The 20,000-nt window shown below is 33.2% G+C and overlaps 1 protein-coding gene across 6 annotated transcripts in view; it reads right to left on the bottom strand.

Moving 5' to 3' along the window:
* Positions 1 to 20,000, bottom strand: part of LOC137640070 (uncharacterized) — a 1,165,168-nt gene that overhangs the window by 566,229 nt on the left and 578,939 nt on the right. For all 6 annotated transcript variants that reach the window (XM_068372504.1, XM_068372506.1, XM_068372505.1 and 3 more), the window contains exon 2: positions 3,359 to 3,466. In XM_068372504.1, the coding sequence (XP_068228605.1) occupies positions 3,359 to 3,466 (108 nt within the window). The remainder of the gene's footprint in view (positions 1 to 3,358; positions 3,467 to 20,000) is intronic.

The following is a 20,000-nucleotide window of genomic DNA, read 5'->3' as shown; positions in this document are numbered from 1 at the left end:
ACACGCGCACGAACCTTACAATAGCACGTATATGCATTTCGTAAAGGAAGATCTTTTTAGACGTACCATCTGCTCTCCTTTAGAACGCATTTTAAACAATGTGGAGTAAGAAAAATACTTGAAGCAGAACCGAGTTAACGAAATTTTAGTAAAATAAAATAACAACATACAAGTTGTCCACTTTAACAAAATAGTAGAAAAGAATAACGCGCTGGCATGTCCTACGTGACAGCGAAAAAGAATGATAGAAATTCTACATCAGCACACAGTAGGACATCGCTCGGGGAAAAAAATGTGATACAAGATTTCAAGGAAGTGAAGAATTCCTAATAATTTAAAAAGTATAGGCTTTGCCAAGTAAAAAAGAAAGAAAAAAAAAACAGTTTAAGGAGAGAATTTATGGAGGTTATAGAATGCTTTTGCGATGTTTCGAGATTTATCTACTTTTAGACTCTATCGCAGACTGAACTGCGTTAAAAAGAAAGAACCCGCCATCTTTTTAATAACCGAACAAGTTGAATGCAAAAAATATCCGAATTCCCGGGAAAAAATTGAATCTATCAATCACAAAAACAAAAGCAACATTGCAGAAAAGACCTTCATATTCAGCAAGCTATAACTTCATGGCTCTTTCCTTTGTAAATACTGACAAGGGACTCCAAAATACGAGTCCAGGGAAAAAAAAAGAATAAAAAAACTCCCCAATCGATATATTACAAAGTTTCTTGAAATATCGACAAAATCCACTTATTCACTTTCAGTGCAATTGGTTATCGTAGAGAGAGAAAAAGAAAATTTATTTTCCAATTTCGTTATTTCTTTCCTTATTGGATGTTACGAGATAAAGTAAGTGTTCAGAATATTTTTTGGACATTGCGTTAACGAAAAATGAAAATATTGTTTGTAGTTACTGGATATATCAAGTCACGAACACAATGCAAAAAAATTAGGCAGAACCAAAAAGCAATTCAGTATACGATAGTTTACTACAAGTAAGCCGACATCTTCCAGAACGAAACACTGACAAAAGCCAACTAGAAACAAGAGAAAATTAGGTTTGTGTCCTTGAAAGATCTTCAAACGTGCCTTCATTTCACCATAATCTTCGGATCAAACAATGCAGACACCAACAACAAACATTTAGAAACGTTACAATTTATTCTTTTTCACGAGTATAAGCATTCACAAAAGAAGACAAAACCTTCAATCTTACAAACAACGTATTACCCTTAGAATAAACTTCAAACAAAATCAATATTAAAAAGAGTTCAATCATTTTAGTTAAAACTATGAAAGTATTCGAAAATAATTGAGAGGGGGTTTATTGTTGGACACAACTAATTAGGAATATAACATTAATTAATGAATTGTGGGAAACGATATAACATGCCCTAGCTTACGCGAGGCACTATAATAAAAAAAAATGGATTACCATAAAACTATGTAATTACTTCACAGAACTACAAAATATCAACAATTAAAAAATAAACATAAAACGTTGAATCTCTACTATACTACGGTGGGAATTGCCTTCTTTTAGTCCTCCAAACTCTAAACTGTCTTACCTCACAGCCTTAAAAGTCCCGTCATTTTTCTATTTCTCTTGGATAGGCTGGTTTCCCTTCACTTATTAAGAGTTCATATTGAGATCAAGCAAAATTAGTAGCTATTATTAACTGTCTTGGATTATTATCTATAATATATATATATATATATATATATATATATATATATATATATATATATATATATATATATATATATATATATATATATGTATATATATATATGTATACATATATATATATATATATATATATATATGTATATATATATATATATATATATATATATATATATATATATACACACACACATATATATATATATATATATATATATATATATATATATATATATATATATATATATATATATATATATATATATATGTGTGTGTGTGTGTGTGTGTGTGTGTGCATTAAATCCAACAAAATGTTAAATTACTAGTAAATAAGGTCATACGTTTCATTTTTAATATTGGATGCATTTCGCAAAAGCATTGCCAAACACTTACCGGGAATCAAAAGTTTACATAGTCATTTACACATAAATGGAGTTAGGAAAAAAAAAAACTACATCAATAAATAATAATCAAAACATTTAAATGTGTTTGGACAGGGACTAGTTTAATAAGTAATTGTTAAAGGAATATCATCATCGTCTGCGAAAGTTGCATTACATTTATGTAGGTAAACTCAATCATGGTATACAGTCGACAAAGTAATTTTCTTTTCTTATACAAACACGCTTAAACAAACATACATTAAACAGATAAACAACTCTCGTCTGGCAAAAGCTGTGCCAATGTTCCACATTCTTGGAAGCGGTGCGCTAAGGTTTACAAAGGACGAACAAACGTGCAAAGAAAATTTGAGGAGCGAGGGCAGTTACTAAGAAATGACACAGTGAATCAACTCTGTATTCATGCCAGTAAAGGAAGGAAAAGCAAGATGACACAATAAGATGAAACTGCTGTTACAGAACAGAAGAAGGCGAAGCAACGAGAAAAAAAAAATAGAATCTTTTCCCCTAACACAATAAAATTTATTTCCAAACCCAGAAAATTCAAACTCTAATTCGTTTGCGTTTTATAAGCAAAATTACAATGGCCCACGCTCAAGGGGAAAGTTTATTATTTCTTTTAAACTTACATGTGGTGTCCCCAACACCAAAAATTGTGGCGTAGTTTCAGTACAAACTATTAGTACTCATCTGTAAATTAAAAGTGAAGAGAGAAATTTGTATTAATGCAACACTAAATGAATGTTTGGTTACTTTCTTAAATTTCGTTGAATGTCATAAGAATACATAAATCAAAATATAATTAAAGCCAGTAAAAAGCAAAAGCAACTGAAATCTTTTCGTAAGATTCTCGTCAGCAAAAGAAACAGCAAAAGCACCATGCTGCTACCGTGTAGGTGACTGTAAGTGGGAGTGTTACGTCAATTTATTAAGTAGTATGGCGTCACTGAGCAAACCCAAAACGCCAAAAGCTACTGTGAAAGAGTAAGTTACTTACGATAATCTCTTTTACATAAAAGTTATAGCTTCATTACGAAAAGTTTAGCCACTCAGCAAGATTTAAAACCATTCCCAAATAATGATTTATTTATCCGAAAAAATATACAACAAATAAATAAGCTTTTCTAATAAAAACGGATAAAAACATAACACGTAAACGATCTAACCACATACGAAAAACAAATGGTAAAAATAAACATCTAACATCCAATTTAGTGCAATAAAAAAGATCACTGATTAAGTCTGCAAAACATGACAGCATCATTTCACAAACTTGGGAGGTTGGCGAAGTGCACGAAAACTCCAATTCCATTGACTCATAAGGGCTTCTCCATCTATAGTCATTCCTCCAGGGTTGGGGCGAGGAAGACACTGACCATATCTAGAAACGAGAAATCATGGGCTCCTATCAATTTCTATATGAGGTGTCAAAGCAAAATTTGGAAGAAAATCTGTAATTCTTTTGTTCTTAATTACAAATGGATACGGGGTCATGACTAAACAGGGAGACAATTGGCATTGTTATATACAGATGGACACAGGGTACTAGACAATAAAATTATTATGGTTCAATACAAGGATTCAGTAAGGGGGACAAGGGAAGGGTTACGTCTGATGTATGCAACGGAGAAACGGGGATTACAGGTCACAGAGGCTTGCGGTAGAAGTGCATTAATCGCTGTAAACACGAAGGGGAAAGGGATATAGGATTGGCTATTGCCTTGCTTCAGAGGGAAGTTTCGTCTTCCTTGTTTGAGACAATTTTTTCATTTCAGGGCACTGACAGGGAAGGAAAAGGAATTTACGAGGCATATTTCTAATATTTAACATAATCATTAATACTTATTGAATTATACAGAATCATGTCTATACAATTGTTATACTAAAACTAAACGTCTGCATTCAGCTAATTATCAATATGAAGAGAATTTACTAGTCGTACTTAAAGTACCAAACAAATCGGTAAATACACAACAGATACATAAAACAAGGTTATGTACAATGGGGAGATATAAACACGAGCATACTATATGATTATCGATCCCGTTATCTACCAAGGCCATGTATGTACATCTTACTAATTACCTCTTCGATTAACTTCTAGTTTATGAAAACATTACACTGATTGTTGGGATTTTTTAATGAGCATATCAGCATGCACGTCAGCTCAAAGCCCTGATTTAACGCTTCATTAAGAAGATCTTCAACATTCTTCTCAAATCGACTAGGTCACATATATATATATATATATATATATATATATATATATATATATATATATGTATATATATACATATATATATATATATATATATATATATATATATATACATATTCGTATACATATAAATATATATATATATATACATATATATTCATGTATATATATATGTATATATATACCTACATATATATATATATATATATATATATATATACATTGTATATCTGTGTATATATATATACACACACACACATATATATATATATATATATATATATATATATATAAATATATATATATATATATATATATATATATATATGCATATATATATATCTATATATATATATATATATATATATATATATATATATATATATATATATATATATATTTATAAATATTGTTGTAGTAACTCAGCAGGAACCATTGGGAAATGTTGACGAGTTCCTAGCATTCACTGGAATATAAATCTTACTTCAGACCTCCAGGGTGACCTCAGGTTTGAGAGCGCAAATCTTTAGAATAGAGTTCGATCCCAGCCAACATCCAAAAGTCTACCCAGGTGTAACTAGGTATCAGAAATTGTCAGAGACAAGAAAAAGGGTATGGGGCTAGCAACCTCATGATTAGGAACTTGCTGAAATAATGGAAGACTGAACCTTTCTGGTACCGCTCCATTCTAGGAGAAAAGGTTGACTGATATGTATACTACACCAACTAGCAATTAGCTATTTCTAATCCACTGCAGGACAAAAGCCTCAGACAAGCCCTTATTCATGTCTGGGCTTTGGTAAGGTTTGATTCCTACACTGCGCAGTGCAGATTAAGGATGGTGGAAGATTTCCGTTTCATCGCCCAGAGCAAACCACCCTATAGTAAAGGTGCCACTGACTAGTACAACTCTGCGAAACACAAACCCTTTCACCACGGTAAGGTATCCCCACTCAGAAAGGTGTGTGTATGATATATATATATATATATATATATATATATATATATATATATATATATATATATATATATATATGTGTGTGTGTGTGTGTGTGTGTGTGTATATATATATATATATATATATATATATATATATATATATATATATATATATATATATATATATATGTATGTGTGTGTCTGTCTGTGCGTGCACGTGCGTGTAAGCACATCATGATTAATAGACTATCTTGTGGATCGTTTTTCATTACTTACGCCAAGAGCGTCATCAGCAAGTTTTCTCGTACGAATACTAAAAAATAGTTGGAAACAGATGCTATTTAAAGATACAATGGATGCAAATCCGCTGACTGTTCACCCATGAAAATCGATCTTTCCTTAAGAAGCAGAATTCCATGCAAATGATTTGCTATTTAAAACACTAATAAATGCAATGTTGATTTAAATTATAAATACATATAAAAAGGTGCAGAAACTTAAATGAAGATCGCTGAAAAACAATTAAAATTAAATAAGATCTTTATATATTCACAAATTCATTTTGCAAAAAGCCTGCTTACTTTTCAAAAGTAAATCATCATCATCATCATCATTTCCTCCTTCGCCTATTGACGCAGTGTCTCATATTTCGCCAGTCGCCAATACTTCTCCATTCATCATTACGTACTTCACGTTTCAGAATCCTCAGCCATGTAGGCCTGTGGCTTCCAACTCTTCTAGTGCCTTGTGGAGCCCAGTTAAACATTTGGTGAACTAATCTCTCTTGGGGAGTGCGAAGAACATGCCTAAACCATCTCCATCTACCCTTCACCATGATGTCATCCACATATGGCACTCGAGTACTCTCTCTTATAGGTTCATTTCTAATCCCGTCCTACCTTTTAATATTCTTCTGAGGACTTTGTTCTCAAATCTACCAAATCTGTTGGAGATGGTTTCATTGTCTTACCACAACTCATGTCCATACTGTAACACAGATCTCACTAAACTAATATATAGCCCGATTTTCATATGTAATTTCAGGCGGTTTGATTTCCAAATTTTATTTAAACTAGCCATTGTCTGATTGGCTTTTCTCAATCTTTCACTAATTTCCTATTATCAATCCAGTCCAATCCTTCTCCACCATCCCCAACTTTTGTATGCATTACAAAATCCATGAGCAGGATAAACAACATAGGTGACAATGCATTCTCTTGGAGTACTCCGCTGTTCAATGTAAATTCGTTCATCATCTGTCTTTCTTCTATTCATCTGGAGCCCAACCTCCTGTGATATTTCATGCATTCTTGCAAGCAAGCATTGCAAATTCAATGGTGTTCTGCTAATAAGGATACCATCCTCAGCATATATAGAGAAAAACTTTGACAAAGTACTTAGAAGGACAGAGGATAATGATTACGCAACTTGAATCTGCAGTCTCATTTTCTCCATCCTATACAATAATCGTTCAATCTCAGGCAAAAGCTACCGATGCAGGCTCGTAAGTTACAAAGACCTTGTGCCATTAAAAAACAAAAGACTCCAAGTTACCTTTTCCAACATGGTAGCCATCATTGAACTATCAATATCATTATCGTAAGATTATAATCTGTTTGTAAGAGATGCCATTATTGCAATGTCAAGAAAAATGCTTTTATATTAATCATATTATACCTATTACTGTTACCGTGTTGAGGTTGGACAGTGCGGAGGGAGTGAGCGCTTGGAAGGAACTTGTGTGGGGTAGGAGATCAAGAGGGGGGCAGAGAGTTAGAATGTGAAGGATGATATTAGAAGAAGTTTGGCGGAAGGGGATGACTTTAATAGAAGGTATTGCATATGGCGCATCAGGCAACCGTCCCCTTAATGTATGGATAGCCTTGAGAAAGAAGTTACCGCTCTGACAGCATGTGCATTACGAATTATTGTACAGGTGTGTTTTAAAATCTGCAATTATACTTGTAGTATCAATTTAAATCCTAGTTCTGAAGGGTTCCCAAATGTTAAATCCATATGAATGAAATACACACTAAACAAAATATATACCATACAAATGAAAAATGGTACTTCTTATATCCATAAGGTAAAAGAAACAAAAAGAAAGCAGAAATGAGATATAAAAAAAAACTTTAACGAAAATGTAAATGTCTAGACATTCAACTTATTGTGGCTTAGAGTCGATTCCTGTTTCAGAACAAAACAATGTATAGCATACAGTAATGGAATGAGTTATATTTCATAACTGAAAATTATTGCTTTCTTAATATTTTGAATCCGAGCCCTCACATCATACCAATCAACAGTTAGAATTTATATCAATGGAGGGGTAACGTTATAGCGGTCCTTATACATTACCAAGCGATCTTTCGAAATATATGTCAATTCATGGATTTTTTTTTCCTCCAGTCAAACCCCTCTTGCACTCATTAGCTTGAAATTGCTTTGGAGGAAAGTCATGTATATGAATGGGCTGAAATGAGGAAATTGGGTTTCTGAAACCTCCTTTTTATATAAATGACGGTCGGGTGACTTCGTACATCCTCAATTAACTGAAAAGGCCACCCACGCAAAGGGTCCAGGATTTTACCATAATGGTATTATCAAAATACGTTGGACCATGAATTCGTCTGGACAACCCTTGTCAAGAGGCGAACGAACTAATACAATGAAGATTAGAGTTACTGTATGGCTAAATTAGACCATTCTGACTTCACAGGTTCCTGTCAATCGTGAATTCTACTTGATCTCCCCATACCACATACACGTTTACGCCAAAATAAATATTAAACAGATTTTATAAGAAAGTCCGCCTTTTCAACTCTGCGATAAACTATACCATGGATAAACAAATAAACTCAATTTCAGATACATATGTTAGGATCTAAAGAAAAAGGAGATTTAGCTTTAATAAAAACAAATTACTGGAGCTGGATCTTTTCTTTAACTTGACGTCCTTTTCAACACCGGAGCTAATCCTAAAACTTAATTACTACGCACATTGATGAGATACCTCGAAAAGAAGAAAAACAAAACTGCCTCTTACAACACCATGTGAGGAGATAAGATGTAGTGGAACTTAAAGTAAACGAGTTTTTGTACTAGAGGATAACTCGGAATTGCCTTCAAAGGATCTAGGATCCACTATAATGCCGCTGATGGTAGGCATTGCCCAGTCCTACATAATCAAGTTAAGCTACCGACCATAGATAAGTCTTAAACTGAATGATTTTGTAATCCAAGTAGATTACACGAGTTCTGTGGCAGCAATATGGTAAATGAGACACGTTCTGTCAGGGGACATATCTACATAGGTCTGTGGATTTTGAAGTAGCTGTCTTCCATAAGAGCATCTCGCTGCCAGTGATAAACATAATACTATTCTCAAGTGACTCTAAAATAGATTACGACCTTGGAAAGATGCAGTAAACGAAATACTACATTTGGAAATCATACATCATAGCAATTAAATATTTCTTCTAAAACATCTATGGCTGAGCCAAGGAATTTTATGAAAAAAAATCTCAAAATAAGTCCCAGATAAAAGCAAACTCATCTAAACTCTAAAAGATTTACAATAAAGATAAAAATTAAAAAAAACCATAAAGTTGTGCATATACTAAAAAATAATACTTAATTCTATAAAAGTTTCCTAAAACTTGGAGTTTGTGCCAAGAGGGAACTCGTATATATAACCTTCCTTAATTCAAAGGGGTAAATCCCATAATTTTTGTATTGTGTTTTAGCTGAAAACGCAGTTTAATGAAATTCTTAAAAATGAGTTGATGGAAATATCAATATAAATATACTCGCATAACAATGGCTATTGCATAAAGTATTTCTAACTCTAATACAGCATTTTCTGAATCAAGACTGAAAATTGAACAAAATCGTAAAATAAAAGTCATTTCCTATAAAAAAAAAAAAAAACAGAGAAAAAAAAACTTTAGAAAGGTCAAGCACGTATGAAGCCACCATATTTAGCAAAACGTCCGAGGTATAAAAAGAACGCACTTTAAAATAAACAGCCTCAGCTTGAAAACGCCAGAGGTCAAACTATAAAATTCTAGCAGCAATAACTTGCCTTTACATTCGTTAAAAAAAAAAAAAAAAAAAAAAAAACATACAATACCAAAACGGACTGCCGTGGGAATAACCGTAATGAAGCAACAATAAATGAATATTCAACATATGCAACTCGGGTGCTTGAATACGCACACACTCACAGGGCGTGGTTCCACTTGATTGGATTATAGGGTTCGTATGTGTATCGGTCGGTGTTGTGTGAAAAACATTTAACACGAATTCTCATGTTTTTCATCCGTCGCGGAATTCAAAATAAATATCACCAAGTATACAATCCATTCTAGCAATCTTCTTAGTCATTGTGAGTAAGAGATTTTTTCTGGCCTTTAAATATCCGTGAAACTTTGTCAAAGCGAGTCGTCGAATCAGGAGGATCAAGATACCTCTGCCCCTTCCCTGGGGAAGGAAAGAGAGAAAGAAACCGCTGATGTATGGGGGATCTAACGTAATAAAACAACATTATCTCGAGTGGTCATCAGCAGACTGGCAACAGAAGCATAAAAATTTATGCCCCTGGGGCAACAAGGGAGTCGTTGTTCAGAGAGAGAGAGAGAGAGAGAGAGAGAGAGAGAGAGAGAGAGAGAGAGAGAGAGAATTTTCTTGATAATTTATGTCTGAATCTGGTGGGCGTAACTTATGTGATGATGAAAATGAGCCCTTAGAAACTTCATTGCAACTTTTGGACGGGGCTAAGTGCCAACATTATTTCACTATATATATATATATATATATATATATATATATATATATATATATATATATATATATATATATATATAGAGAGAGAGAGAGAGAGAGAGAGAGAGAGAGAGAGAGAGAGAGAGAGAGAGAGAGAGAGAGAGAGAGAGAGAGAGAGAGAGAGAGAGAGAGAGAGAGAGAGAGAGAGAGAGAGAGAGAGAGAGAATTATAATCTTATTGTTAAAACCAAATGTTTTAATTTCCTTTACGCGGCTGTACTACTACTAATCAAAATTCAAAAGGACCAACCACCCCAATAAAAACCTAAAAGGTAAGTCACTTACATATCTCTTCACGAACAGAAAGCTCATGCGTTGTTACGATGAAAATAGGTACTGCATATATATATATATATATATATATATATATATATATATATATATATATATATATATATATATATATATATATATATGCGTAAAAATCACAGGAAAACGTGATGCTCAGATGCAGAAGAACCACAGGGAAAATGAAAATACGAAATATACGATTAATCGTATATTTCGTATTTTCATTTTCCCTGTGGTTCTTCTGCATATATATATATATATATATATATATATATATATATATATATATATATATATATATATATATATATATATGTATATATATATATATATATATATAAATATATATATAAACACATTACATGGTCCTTTAAATTGCATCCTAGTTACCAATAAATATAATACCAAAAGCATCATTATTATTGCAAGGAGGACCGTTCTATAATTTAACAGTAAGGGATATGATGTATATGCGATTCTAAATGTGATAATGTGGCACTTCTACAGAACATGGACAGAGACAAACAAAGGAATAACAAGCCCTCTTGGTAGGCTGTTGGAATACGCCTAAAAGAAGATGACCAAACTAGACATCTGAAGGAAGTTTAATTCATAATTATCATAATTGAAAAAAAAAAAAAAATTCTAGATTCGAACAAATTTCTCTAAAGATAAAGATCATGTGATAATGGTGACACCCAAATGAGAGATTTTATTGTCTGGGGTAGGTGTCAAGACTCAAAATATTTCTAAACGGCATGAACATATTCTTTTCAACAAAATACATCACTGGGGGGATGGAGACTGACTTGTAACTACTGCAAATTTTAAGTCAAGTTATGTAAAGAGTATATCGTAGATATAGCTACACTGTTAAAAATTTGCATTACAAAAACGGTAAATGCCTGGCAACATTTATTCCAGGAATTTTACCGTTTTAAAAACGGACATAATACTATTATTATTATTATTATTATTATTATTATTATTATTATTATTATTATTATTATTATCGTTATTATTATTATTTGCTAAACTACTACCCTAGTTGGAAAAGCAGGATGCTATAAGCCCAGGGGCTCCAACAAGGAAAATAGCCCAGTGAGGAAAGGAAACAAGGAAAAATAAAATATTTTAAGAACAGTATCAACAATAAAATAAATATATATTTCATAAATAAACTATAAAATTTTCTAACAAAACAAGAGGAATTGAAATAGGATAGAATAGCGTGCCCGAGTGTACCCTCAAGCATGAGAACTCGAACAAAAGACAGTGGAAGACCATGGTACAGAGGCTATGGCACTACCCAAGACTAGAGAACAAACGTTTGATTTTGGAGTGTCCTTCTCCTAGAAGAGCTGGTTACCATACCTAAGAGTCTCTTCTACCCTTACCAGGAGGAAAGTGGCCAATGAACAATTAAGAGTGCAGTAGTTAACCCTTTGGGTGAAGACGAATTGTTTGGTAAACTCAGTATTGTCAGGTGCATGAGAACCAAGGAAAATATATAAAGTATAGACCAGATTATTTTGTGCATGTGTAGGCAAATGGAAAATGAACCGTAACCAGAGAGAAGGATCTACTGTAGTACAGTCTGGCCAGTCAAAGGATCCCTCAACTCTCTAGCAGTAGTACTTCAACGGGTCGCAGGTCAAGTAACAAGTAATATCATGGTCACCAACCCGTAAAAGATAATATCAAAGAAAGGTAAAATTACGGTCGACTATATCTTACTGTAATACGGCTAAGAACAGTATATTTTTAAGGAGATTTTCCGATTAAAATTGTTTTTTTTTTTTTTTTTTTTTTTTTTTAAAGATGCATTCTTGTCGGTATTTTTTATGTAACTCTCCGATAAGGTGTAGTCTCTTCAACTTTCGTAATTAAGGTACATCTCCACTGCCATATAGTCGACTATTTAGTCCAAGACAAAATTGGCCATTGGTTTGAAAAAAAGGACGAAATCAGCAATTTTGATCCTGACAAGACGACCGATGCACACGCCAGAAACAATGGAATCGTGAGCTTCTTCGAAAAGAGAGAGAGAAAAAAAAAAACGCAAGACCGGTCATGATATTCTGCGAAACCTTGTGAAAAAACCTTTATGTAATTCATAAAAAATCTGAAAATGTTTAATTTCCAAAAACAAAAAATTAATTTTTTCTTTTATCAATACTTGCTAATAAGTTTCAGTATCCAAATATATTTGTATCTGAAATTTTCAATACCTCAGCCTTTACACCGAAGTGAAATTCTATTGTTCAACTATTGCAGTCCGGACGAAGACCAAATATCAAATGGAGAAATGTAAATGCAGTTTTCGGCTATCATGAAAGCTAACTGGAGTTCAGTTTGTTCGAAGCGATGCTGTCTTCAATTTTTAGACGGCACTAAGATATTATCTATCAGGGTTATATATTAATAGTAAACGTAAAGTAACATGCTTAATATATATATATATATATATATATATATATATATATATATATATATATATATATGATAAATTTTGCACATTTATGCGTGTTGTTTTTCATATTCAAATAAGCCATATATTTTAATGTATTAATGTTTTTATGTTGAACACGCTGACATAAGTTTTTTATAGTTTATATATGACAAATCTGTTTTGACGTTGTTCTTGTTTTTCGAATGATTTATTGTTAATTTGTTCTCATCACTGGGCAATTTTGCCTATTGAAGCCCTTGGGCTTATAGCATCTTTCTTTTCTAACTAGGGTTGTAGCTTAGCTGGTAATAATAATAATAATAATAATAATAATAATAATAATAATAATAATAATAATAATAATAATAATAATGTCTGAATTCTTTTGCCGACCTCGGGATCAGAGCCCCAGGCAAAACCACTCAAAAGACAATGGCATCTGACCGGCCGGGATTCGAACTCTGGTCCAGGGTTGTCAACTACGTTACAAACACACTCGATACTTTACGATTGCAAATACGAATACTGAATTCACTCTACCTTAGAGAAAAACTTCTTTTCAAGGAAGGTTTTAACCTGTGCCTTTGAATCTTTATAGAGCGCGACAACAGACTTCGGATATCGAGCGAAATACAAGTTGACCTCACCTGTACTGGTAACATTCCTGGTGAGTTCAGGTTATTATACTTAGAATCGACCATGATAGCCGACAAACGCATTCGTAACAAGTGAGCAAGTCCTGAACGCGGACATGGTCCTCGTAGAGGACATACCTCCGCCAAGGTGACCTAGAGCGCCATATGTCCTAGAATCATGAATTGATGTGACTTCGACCTTCACATGACCTTGACCTTCACGTGACCTTCAAGTGACCTTGACCTTCACGTGACCTTGACCTTCACATGACCTTGGCTTCAAGTGACCTTGATCTTCAAATGTACTTGACCTTCACGTGACCTTGACCTTCAGGTGACCTTGACCTTCACGTGACCTTGACCTTCACGTGACCTTGACCTTCAAGTGACCTGCTTGACTTTTGACCTTCAAGTGATCTTTGTTCATTTGCCACTGATACTTAATATGACATTGATATAATGCACCAATATGACCTTGACCTTTGACCTTTATAAATTTGAACATCACCCATGGGTTGCGCCTGGACTAGGACTTCCCTGTTGGCTTATGCAAAAGTCAGTGCTTTATTTCTGTCTCTTGATATGGCCACTTATGTCATAGTGACACCAGTGACCCCTGTGACCTTGACCTTGGGGTGACCTTGACCAAAATTTAATCAGTTCTTCCATACACATTGGGGAACTACTTGGCCAAGTTTGAAGTGATTCCGTGTAGAAATGTGGCCTCTTCGTTGTCCACAGACAGACAGACAAACAGAGAAACAAACAAACAAACAAACAAACAAACAAACAAACCGAACCGAAAACATACCCTCCTGGCGGAGGTAATAATGACAAATATATAAAAAGCCGCTTCTTACAAACTTACCATTCCTGTAAGGATGATGAAGATTGGTGGACTTCGACTCCAAGTACAACAACCTAAATTGGATAGCAAAATTTACAGCTGAGTAAAATATAACATGCATCTCTCTTGGGGATAGAAATGATAAGCAAACTCTTATTTGTATACGAATATCAAAAGGTATAGGTGCGAATCTAACCAAGAAAGTTTTTTTTTTTTTCATAAATAATTCCCCTTTCGATAAAAGTTGTTCCTAAGGCAGAGTAAATTTTGAATGAGTAATATATATATATATATATATATATATATATATATATATATATATATATATATATATATATATATATATATATATATACATACATATATATATATATATATATATATATATATATATATATACATATATATATATATATATATATATATATATATATAATTTATATATATATATATATATATATAATTTATATATATATATATATATATATATATATAATGTGTGTGTGTGTGTGTGTGCGCGCGCGTGCGTGCGTGTTTTTAATCATATAGTTACCTGTAAAATAGAGCTAACTCTAAAGTAAAAACAATATCACATAAAATAATTAACAAAATGACTGAATCTTTAAAAACGATAATGTAGATATTCCCTCACAACTAAACGCAGATAAACCATGTTATAAATATACTTATAATTATGACAAAAAAATTAACATCGACTGATAAGATTTTTTATGTTAAATGCTATTTCAAGGAACGCAGAAAGAAATAAACAAACAAATACTGTTGGAAATTCGACAAATATAACACTGACGAGAAGCCCCATCTGTATCCAACAGAAAATGCGTCAACGAAATCAGCCAAAATTTGCATAAAAATGCAGCGCTTCTTCGTAGACAAAATCAAAGGTCGGTGAGCTATGATAACAAGGCGTCGTCGATGGCATTACTCAGTGACAGGCCAATTTATTAATCGATAAATTGAGTCAAATGTACGGCGAGAAATACCAAGAATTAAACGGTAGAACCATAAAGGTAGGGGAAAATAACAAGGACCGAGAAATTAAATTAAAGTTTAATGACGTTACATGCACCAGCCAAATATTGTGTTATCAGCAGCTGTAAAGTAGTCAGAGAGTAGCACAAATCTACTTACAATGGACAATAATGACAATTCGGTATCATGAAAGGTTAACAAAATAAATCGAAAGACGCCGTCGAATATCATTTAAAAGATAAACTAAATGATAAATACTGTAAATCTGATGTCAATATCAGTAATCATAGGCTCATGTCAACAAACAAATAATATAGACATCAGTGACAATAAAAAGTATTGAGCCAAAGCATTTGAAGCTACCAGAATACAAGTATTAACAAAAGAACGCATAGCTGTGTGTCAGGAATAAAAACAGAATATCAACCAAACCAATATATATGGATAAATATCTAAATTAACTTGACATAAATACTGGCTGGGATCTATCAGCATTAGAAGATGCAATAATATGACAATGCTAGTATTCATGGATTAATCCAAATTACTCCCCGCAGCTGACGAAAAAAAATTAATAAATAGAAAAAAAAAATTGTAGAATAACTGCCAATGCTCAGCCCATGAAATGCATGGGAGGAAGCAAAAAGCGAGTGCTAAAACATTATATCAAAAGTCACTACCACAAATAAACTACGGTTGGTCAATGTATTAAAACATGGATTAACCTTCACATTGATTTCAATGGGAGATTCAGCCCCAACTTTTTTAATGGCTTACTGAAGTGGTGAATGCTAAAAAACCGGCTGAGCTAGCTTATTCAGTTGAGTTTGGACTTCAAGTTATAATAATGGCAATACTGGTAATAGTATAGATGCTTAAACTTATAAATTCAAGAAAGCATATCATGGTCTTTGATTTTAACTCTTATTACTTTGTTGTTGTTTACTTATGTATTTCCATTAGCATTACACTATTTTTCGACACTATTTGCTTCTTGTATCATACATCATTATCACTATTCGTATGTACTACCGCTAGAGAGTTATGGAGTCCTTTGACTGGCCAGAGTGCTACATTGAATCTTTTTCTCGGATTACGGCTCATTTTCCCTTTACCTACACACACCGAATGGTCTGGACTATTCTTTACATATTCTCCTCTGTCCTCAAACACATGAGAACACCGATATTACCAAACAATTCTTTTACTCTCAAGGGGTTAACAGTAACTACTGCACTGTAATAGTTCAGTGGCCCCTTTCATCTTGGTAAGAGTAGGGGAGACTCTTTAGCTATGCTAAGCAGCTCTTCCAGGAGGACACTGCAGAATCAAACCACTGTTCTCTAGTCTTGGGTAGTGTCATAGCCTCTGTACCATGGTCTTCCACTGTTTAGGACTAGAGTTCTCTTGCTTGAGGGTACACTTGGGCACAGTATTCTGTCTTATTTCTCTGCTACCTGTTTTGTTAAAGTTTTTATAGTTTATATAAGAAATATTTATTTTAATGTTGTTACTGTTCTTAAAATATTTCATTTTTCCTTGTTTCCTCTCCTTACCCCGTTGGAGCCCCCGGGCTTATAGCATCTTGCTTTTCCAACTAGGGTTGTAGCTTAACAAGTAGTAATAATAATAATAATAATAATAATAATAATAATAATAATAATAATAATAATAATAATAATATTCAAACTCAACACACATTCATGTAAAATCACTCGAAATAAGAACAAATCACTCTTTAGATTAAGATACAATAAAAAAAGAATTATAATAAAAATAATTATAAGAAATATTCACCTAATCACTGAACACTTAATATTTCATCTCTCCATTTCATTCTCTTTCAAAACTTTACTTCCCATTTTAAATAGAATTAGACTGAGTCATTCCACATCGTCACATCGCGAACGTAGTTGAAACAAAATTCTAAAGTAATTACACGAAGAACTAAAAATTAAATATTGTTAGAAAAATTGCTAAACCATCGATTAAAGCAAGAGGCCTACTTCTGGAAAAGTATTCCTTGTTCAACTTTTCCTCGAAAAGGTGCAATGCTGTTAGGTCAAGTTGCTGGAATAATGAGATCGAACCCAAACTGAATACCTAGTTAGGCTTAAGGAACCCGGCGTTCCCGACTGGCGGCAGCCTGGAATACCCTCGTTTTGCTAACTGTAGTGGTGTGTGCGCGTGTGGGTAGCAGGAGAGAGGAGGAGATTAGGTGCACATAGCAATAATAAAAGCTGTCTCGTTTTACACCGATACTGTTGAATAAGGCATCGCACATTACTAATTTATGGCTCCTCCGATAACCGTACTTTCATCACTAACAATTTGTCACACAACGAGGAGACAAATAACACATTCCTTAAACGAGTATTATAAAATCCTTCAAGATACACGCCTCTGGCTTTCTGTGCGAGTACATATTTGCAATAACCGCCAACGAAGGACAACAATTCTTCGTTTCACATCAACTATAGTCATAAATGATGGCAAGGATACACGACCACCACTAGAGCATGGACAACAAATACATGAATAATGATAAAAGGAGGAAAATTCAACATAGTTCGATCCCTTGACTTACACATCCAGTACGCTACGCCAATTCCTTCTTCGCCAAGAGAAAGAATAGTTTATTCAAACACGTATCAATGAACATGAACTCAGCCAAACCCCAAAATCTACATCTGTGGCTAAAATTCTACTCGACTTTGTACTCAATGGAACACCGAACATATTGAGTTTATGTATAGAGGCAGAGGGGTTCGAACCAACTTGGTTTTGTTTAAATTTTTGTCTTAATTCTTCTACTTCTATTTGAGGATAATGGTCAGCAGCGATTAAGTGTATGAGCATGCTCCTTCAATGGAAAGAAGGATGGATTATTTGCCGTCGAGTTCCTTCCACACGAGAGCGCTCGTTTACTCAAGGAATAGGCCCTTTTTTTTTTTTTTTCAGTGTAAAAAGAAAGCGGGGATTGGAAGGCATACTATCTCTCTCACACTAGAAGCCCTTGCGCTTAAAATATATCGATCGCCTTTAAAGCTTCTAAGTTGAGGAAGTTTACCGAGCTCTACATTGTAATCTGAACATTTTCTCCTTAAATAAGTGTAAATGATTAGTTCAAAATACAGAAAAATACAGCTAAACAAATTCAAGATTATGCCAATAAATGAAGAGGGTTATATTCACGATCACTTATAGAGCAGAACAGTTTTCGAGCACTGACTGAACTCAGGAAATCTCTGATTGAGGAAAAATAAATGTCATCCTATGATTAAAATAACTGATTTTAATCAAATGTGTAATAGAGGGGTGAACATTATGGAAGTCATTACAATTCACCAAGTCTTTGCTACACACTCTCCACTTATGAAGTACAGTTCTCTTTCCACTGGAAAACTAAATGCACTTAATAGTGGTCTATCTATTTCACCTTTCGCTAATAGTTAAATATACTTGTATATACTAATATTTATGATAAGTGTTTTAGCAATAATGCTTGTTACGTCTCTAACTCTCAAATGGATGTTATGACCCTCAACTTCTGAATAGTTGAAAATCAACTTCAAAACAAAGATTTAGAGTAAGATGCGTGTTTTAGAATAGTTACTTAACTGTAATTCTTATAGGTATGGAGTCTTATAATATATAGATTTCGAGAATATTTTATAAATTTTAAAAGTAATTTGTATTTTTACTAACTATAACATACCCGAGTCCTTTAAAGACAATTCCCCATTGTAAAAGACGAGAGGTTTGCTGTATACGAGTACAGACAAAAGACATTAAAGGATAATTAAATTTTCTAGGTTATTTTAGTTCGGAGTTTTTCGCAAAAACAATCCATGACCTAACAGAATCTTGTCTCGTAATAAAATCAGCAATAACATTATATTCTACATGAATATAAGTTTATCATAAGTTCCACCTACTGACATCTTAACACGATATTCAGTGGAAGAATAATTCGGATTTTTTTTTTACCGTATCATGATTTCAATTACTATTTCTTACAAGGGCCATCCCACCCCCTCAAAAAGACAACCTATTCATCTCTTACTTCAAAGAAATTAACTAATAAGAGCTACTTTAAAGAATGATTCTATATAAAACTTGCTGATTGCGAAGATTCAGGGTTATTCGAACCTATAAAAATCAATAAATTAATGAAGCCCCAAGAAAACCGGTAAAAGCGAAAACTTTAAACAGGCAACAGTGTGTAAGGGTTCACACCCACACATACACACGCTCGCACTACATTAACAGATTAGGTATCCACTACAACCAGGATAACAGTGTTCAAAGATGATTAGTGCACACGGGCACACTATTCTGTTTTATTTTCTCTTCCTCTTGTTTTGTTAAAGTTTTATAGTTTACAAAGGAAATATTTATTTTGGTGGTGTTGTTGTTCTTAAGATATTTAATTTTTCCTTGTTTCCTTTCCTCACTGGGCTACTTCTCCCTATTGGAGCCCTTGGGCTTATATCATCTTGCTTTTCCAACAAGGGTTGTAGCTTAGATAGTAATAATAATAATAATAATAATAATAATAATAATAATAATAATAATAATAATAATAATAATAATAGTGAAAGCCTTTTTTTTCTAAAACGAATTCAAGATAGTAGAAGTATGGAAGGTCATCAAACACTCATGTTCAAGAACGCAGAGGTACTTTGAAACGACATTATCAAAAGTCTGTTTAAAA

The sequence above is a fragment of the Palaemon carinicauda genome, chromosome 4, assembly GCF_036898095.1.
Source record: "Palaemon carinicauda isolate YSFRI2023 chromosome 4, ASM3689809v2, whole genome shotgun sequence".
NCBI classification, from domain to species: Eukaryota; Metazoa; Arthropoda; class Malacostraca; order Decapoda; family Palaemonidae; genus Palaemon; species Palaemon carinicauda.
Note: the sequence above shows the minus strand (reverse complement) of the source record. Positions and strands in the feature narration are given on the sequence as shown.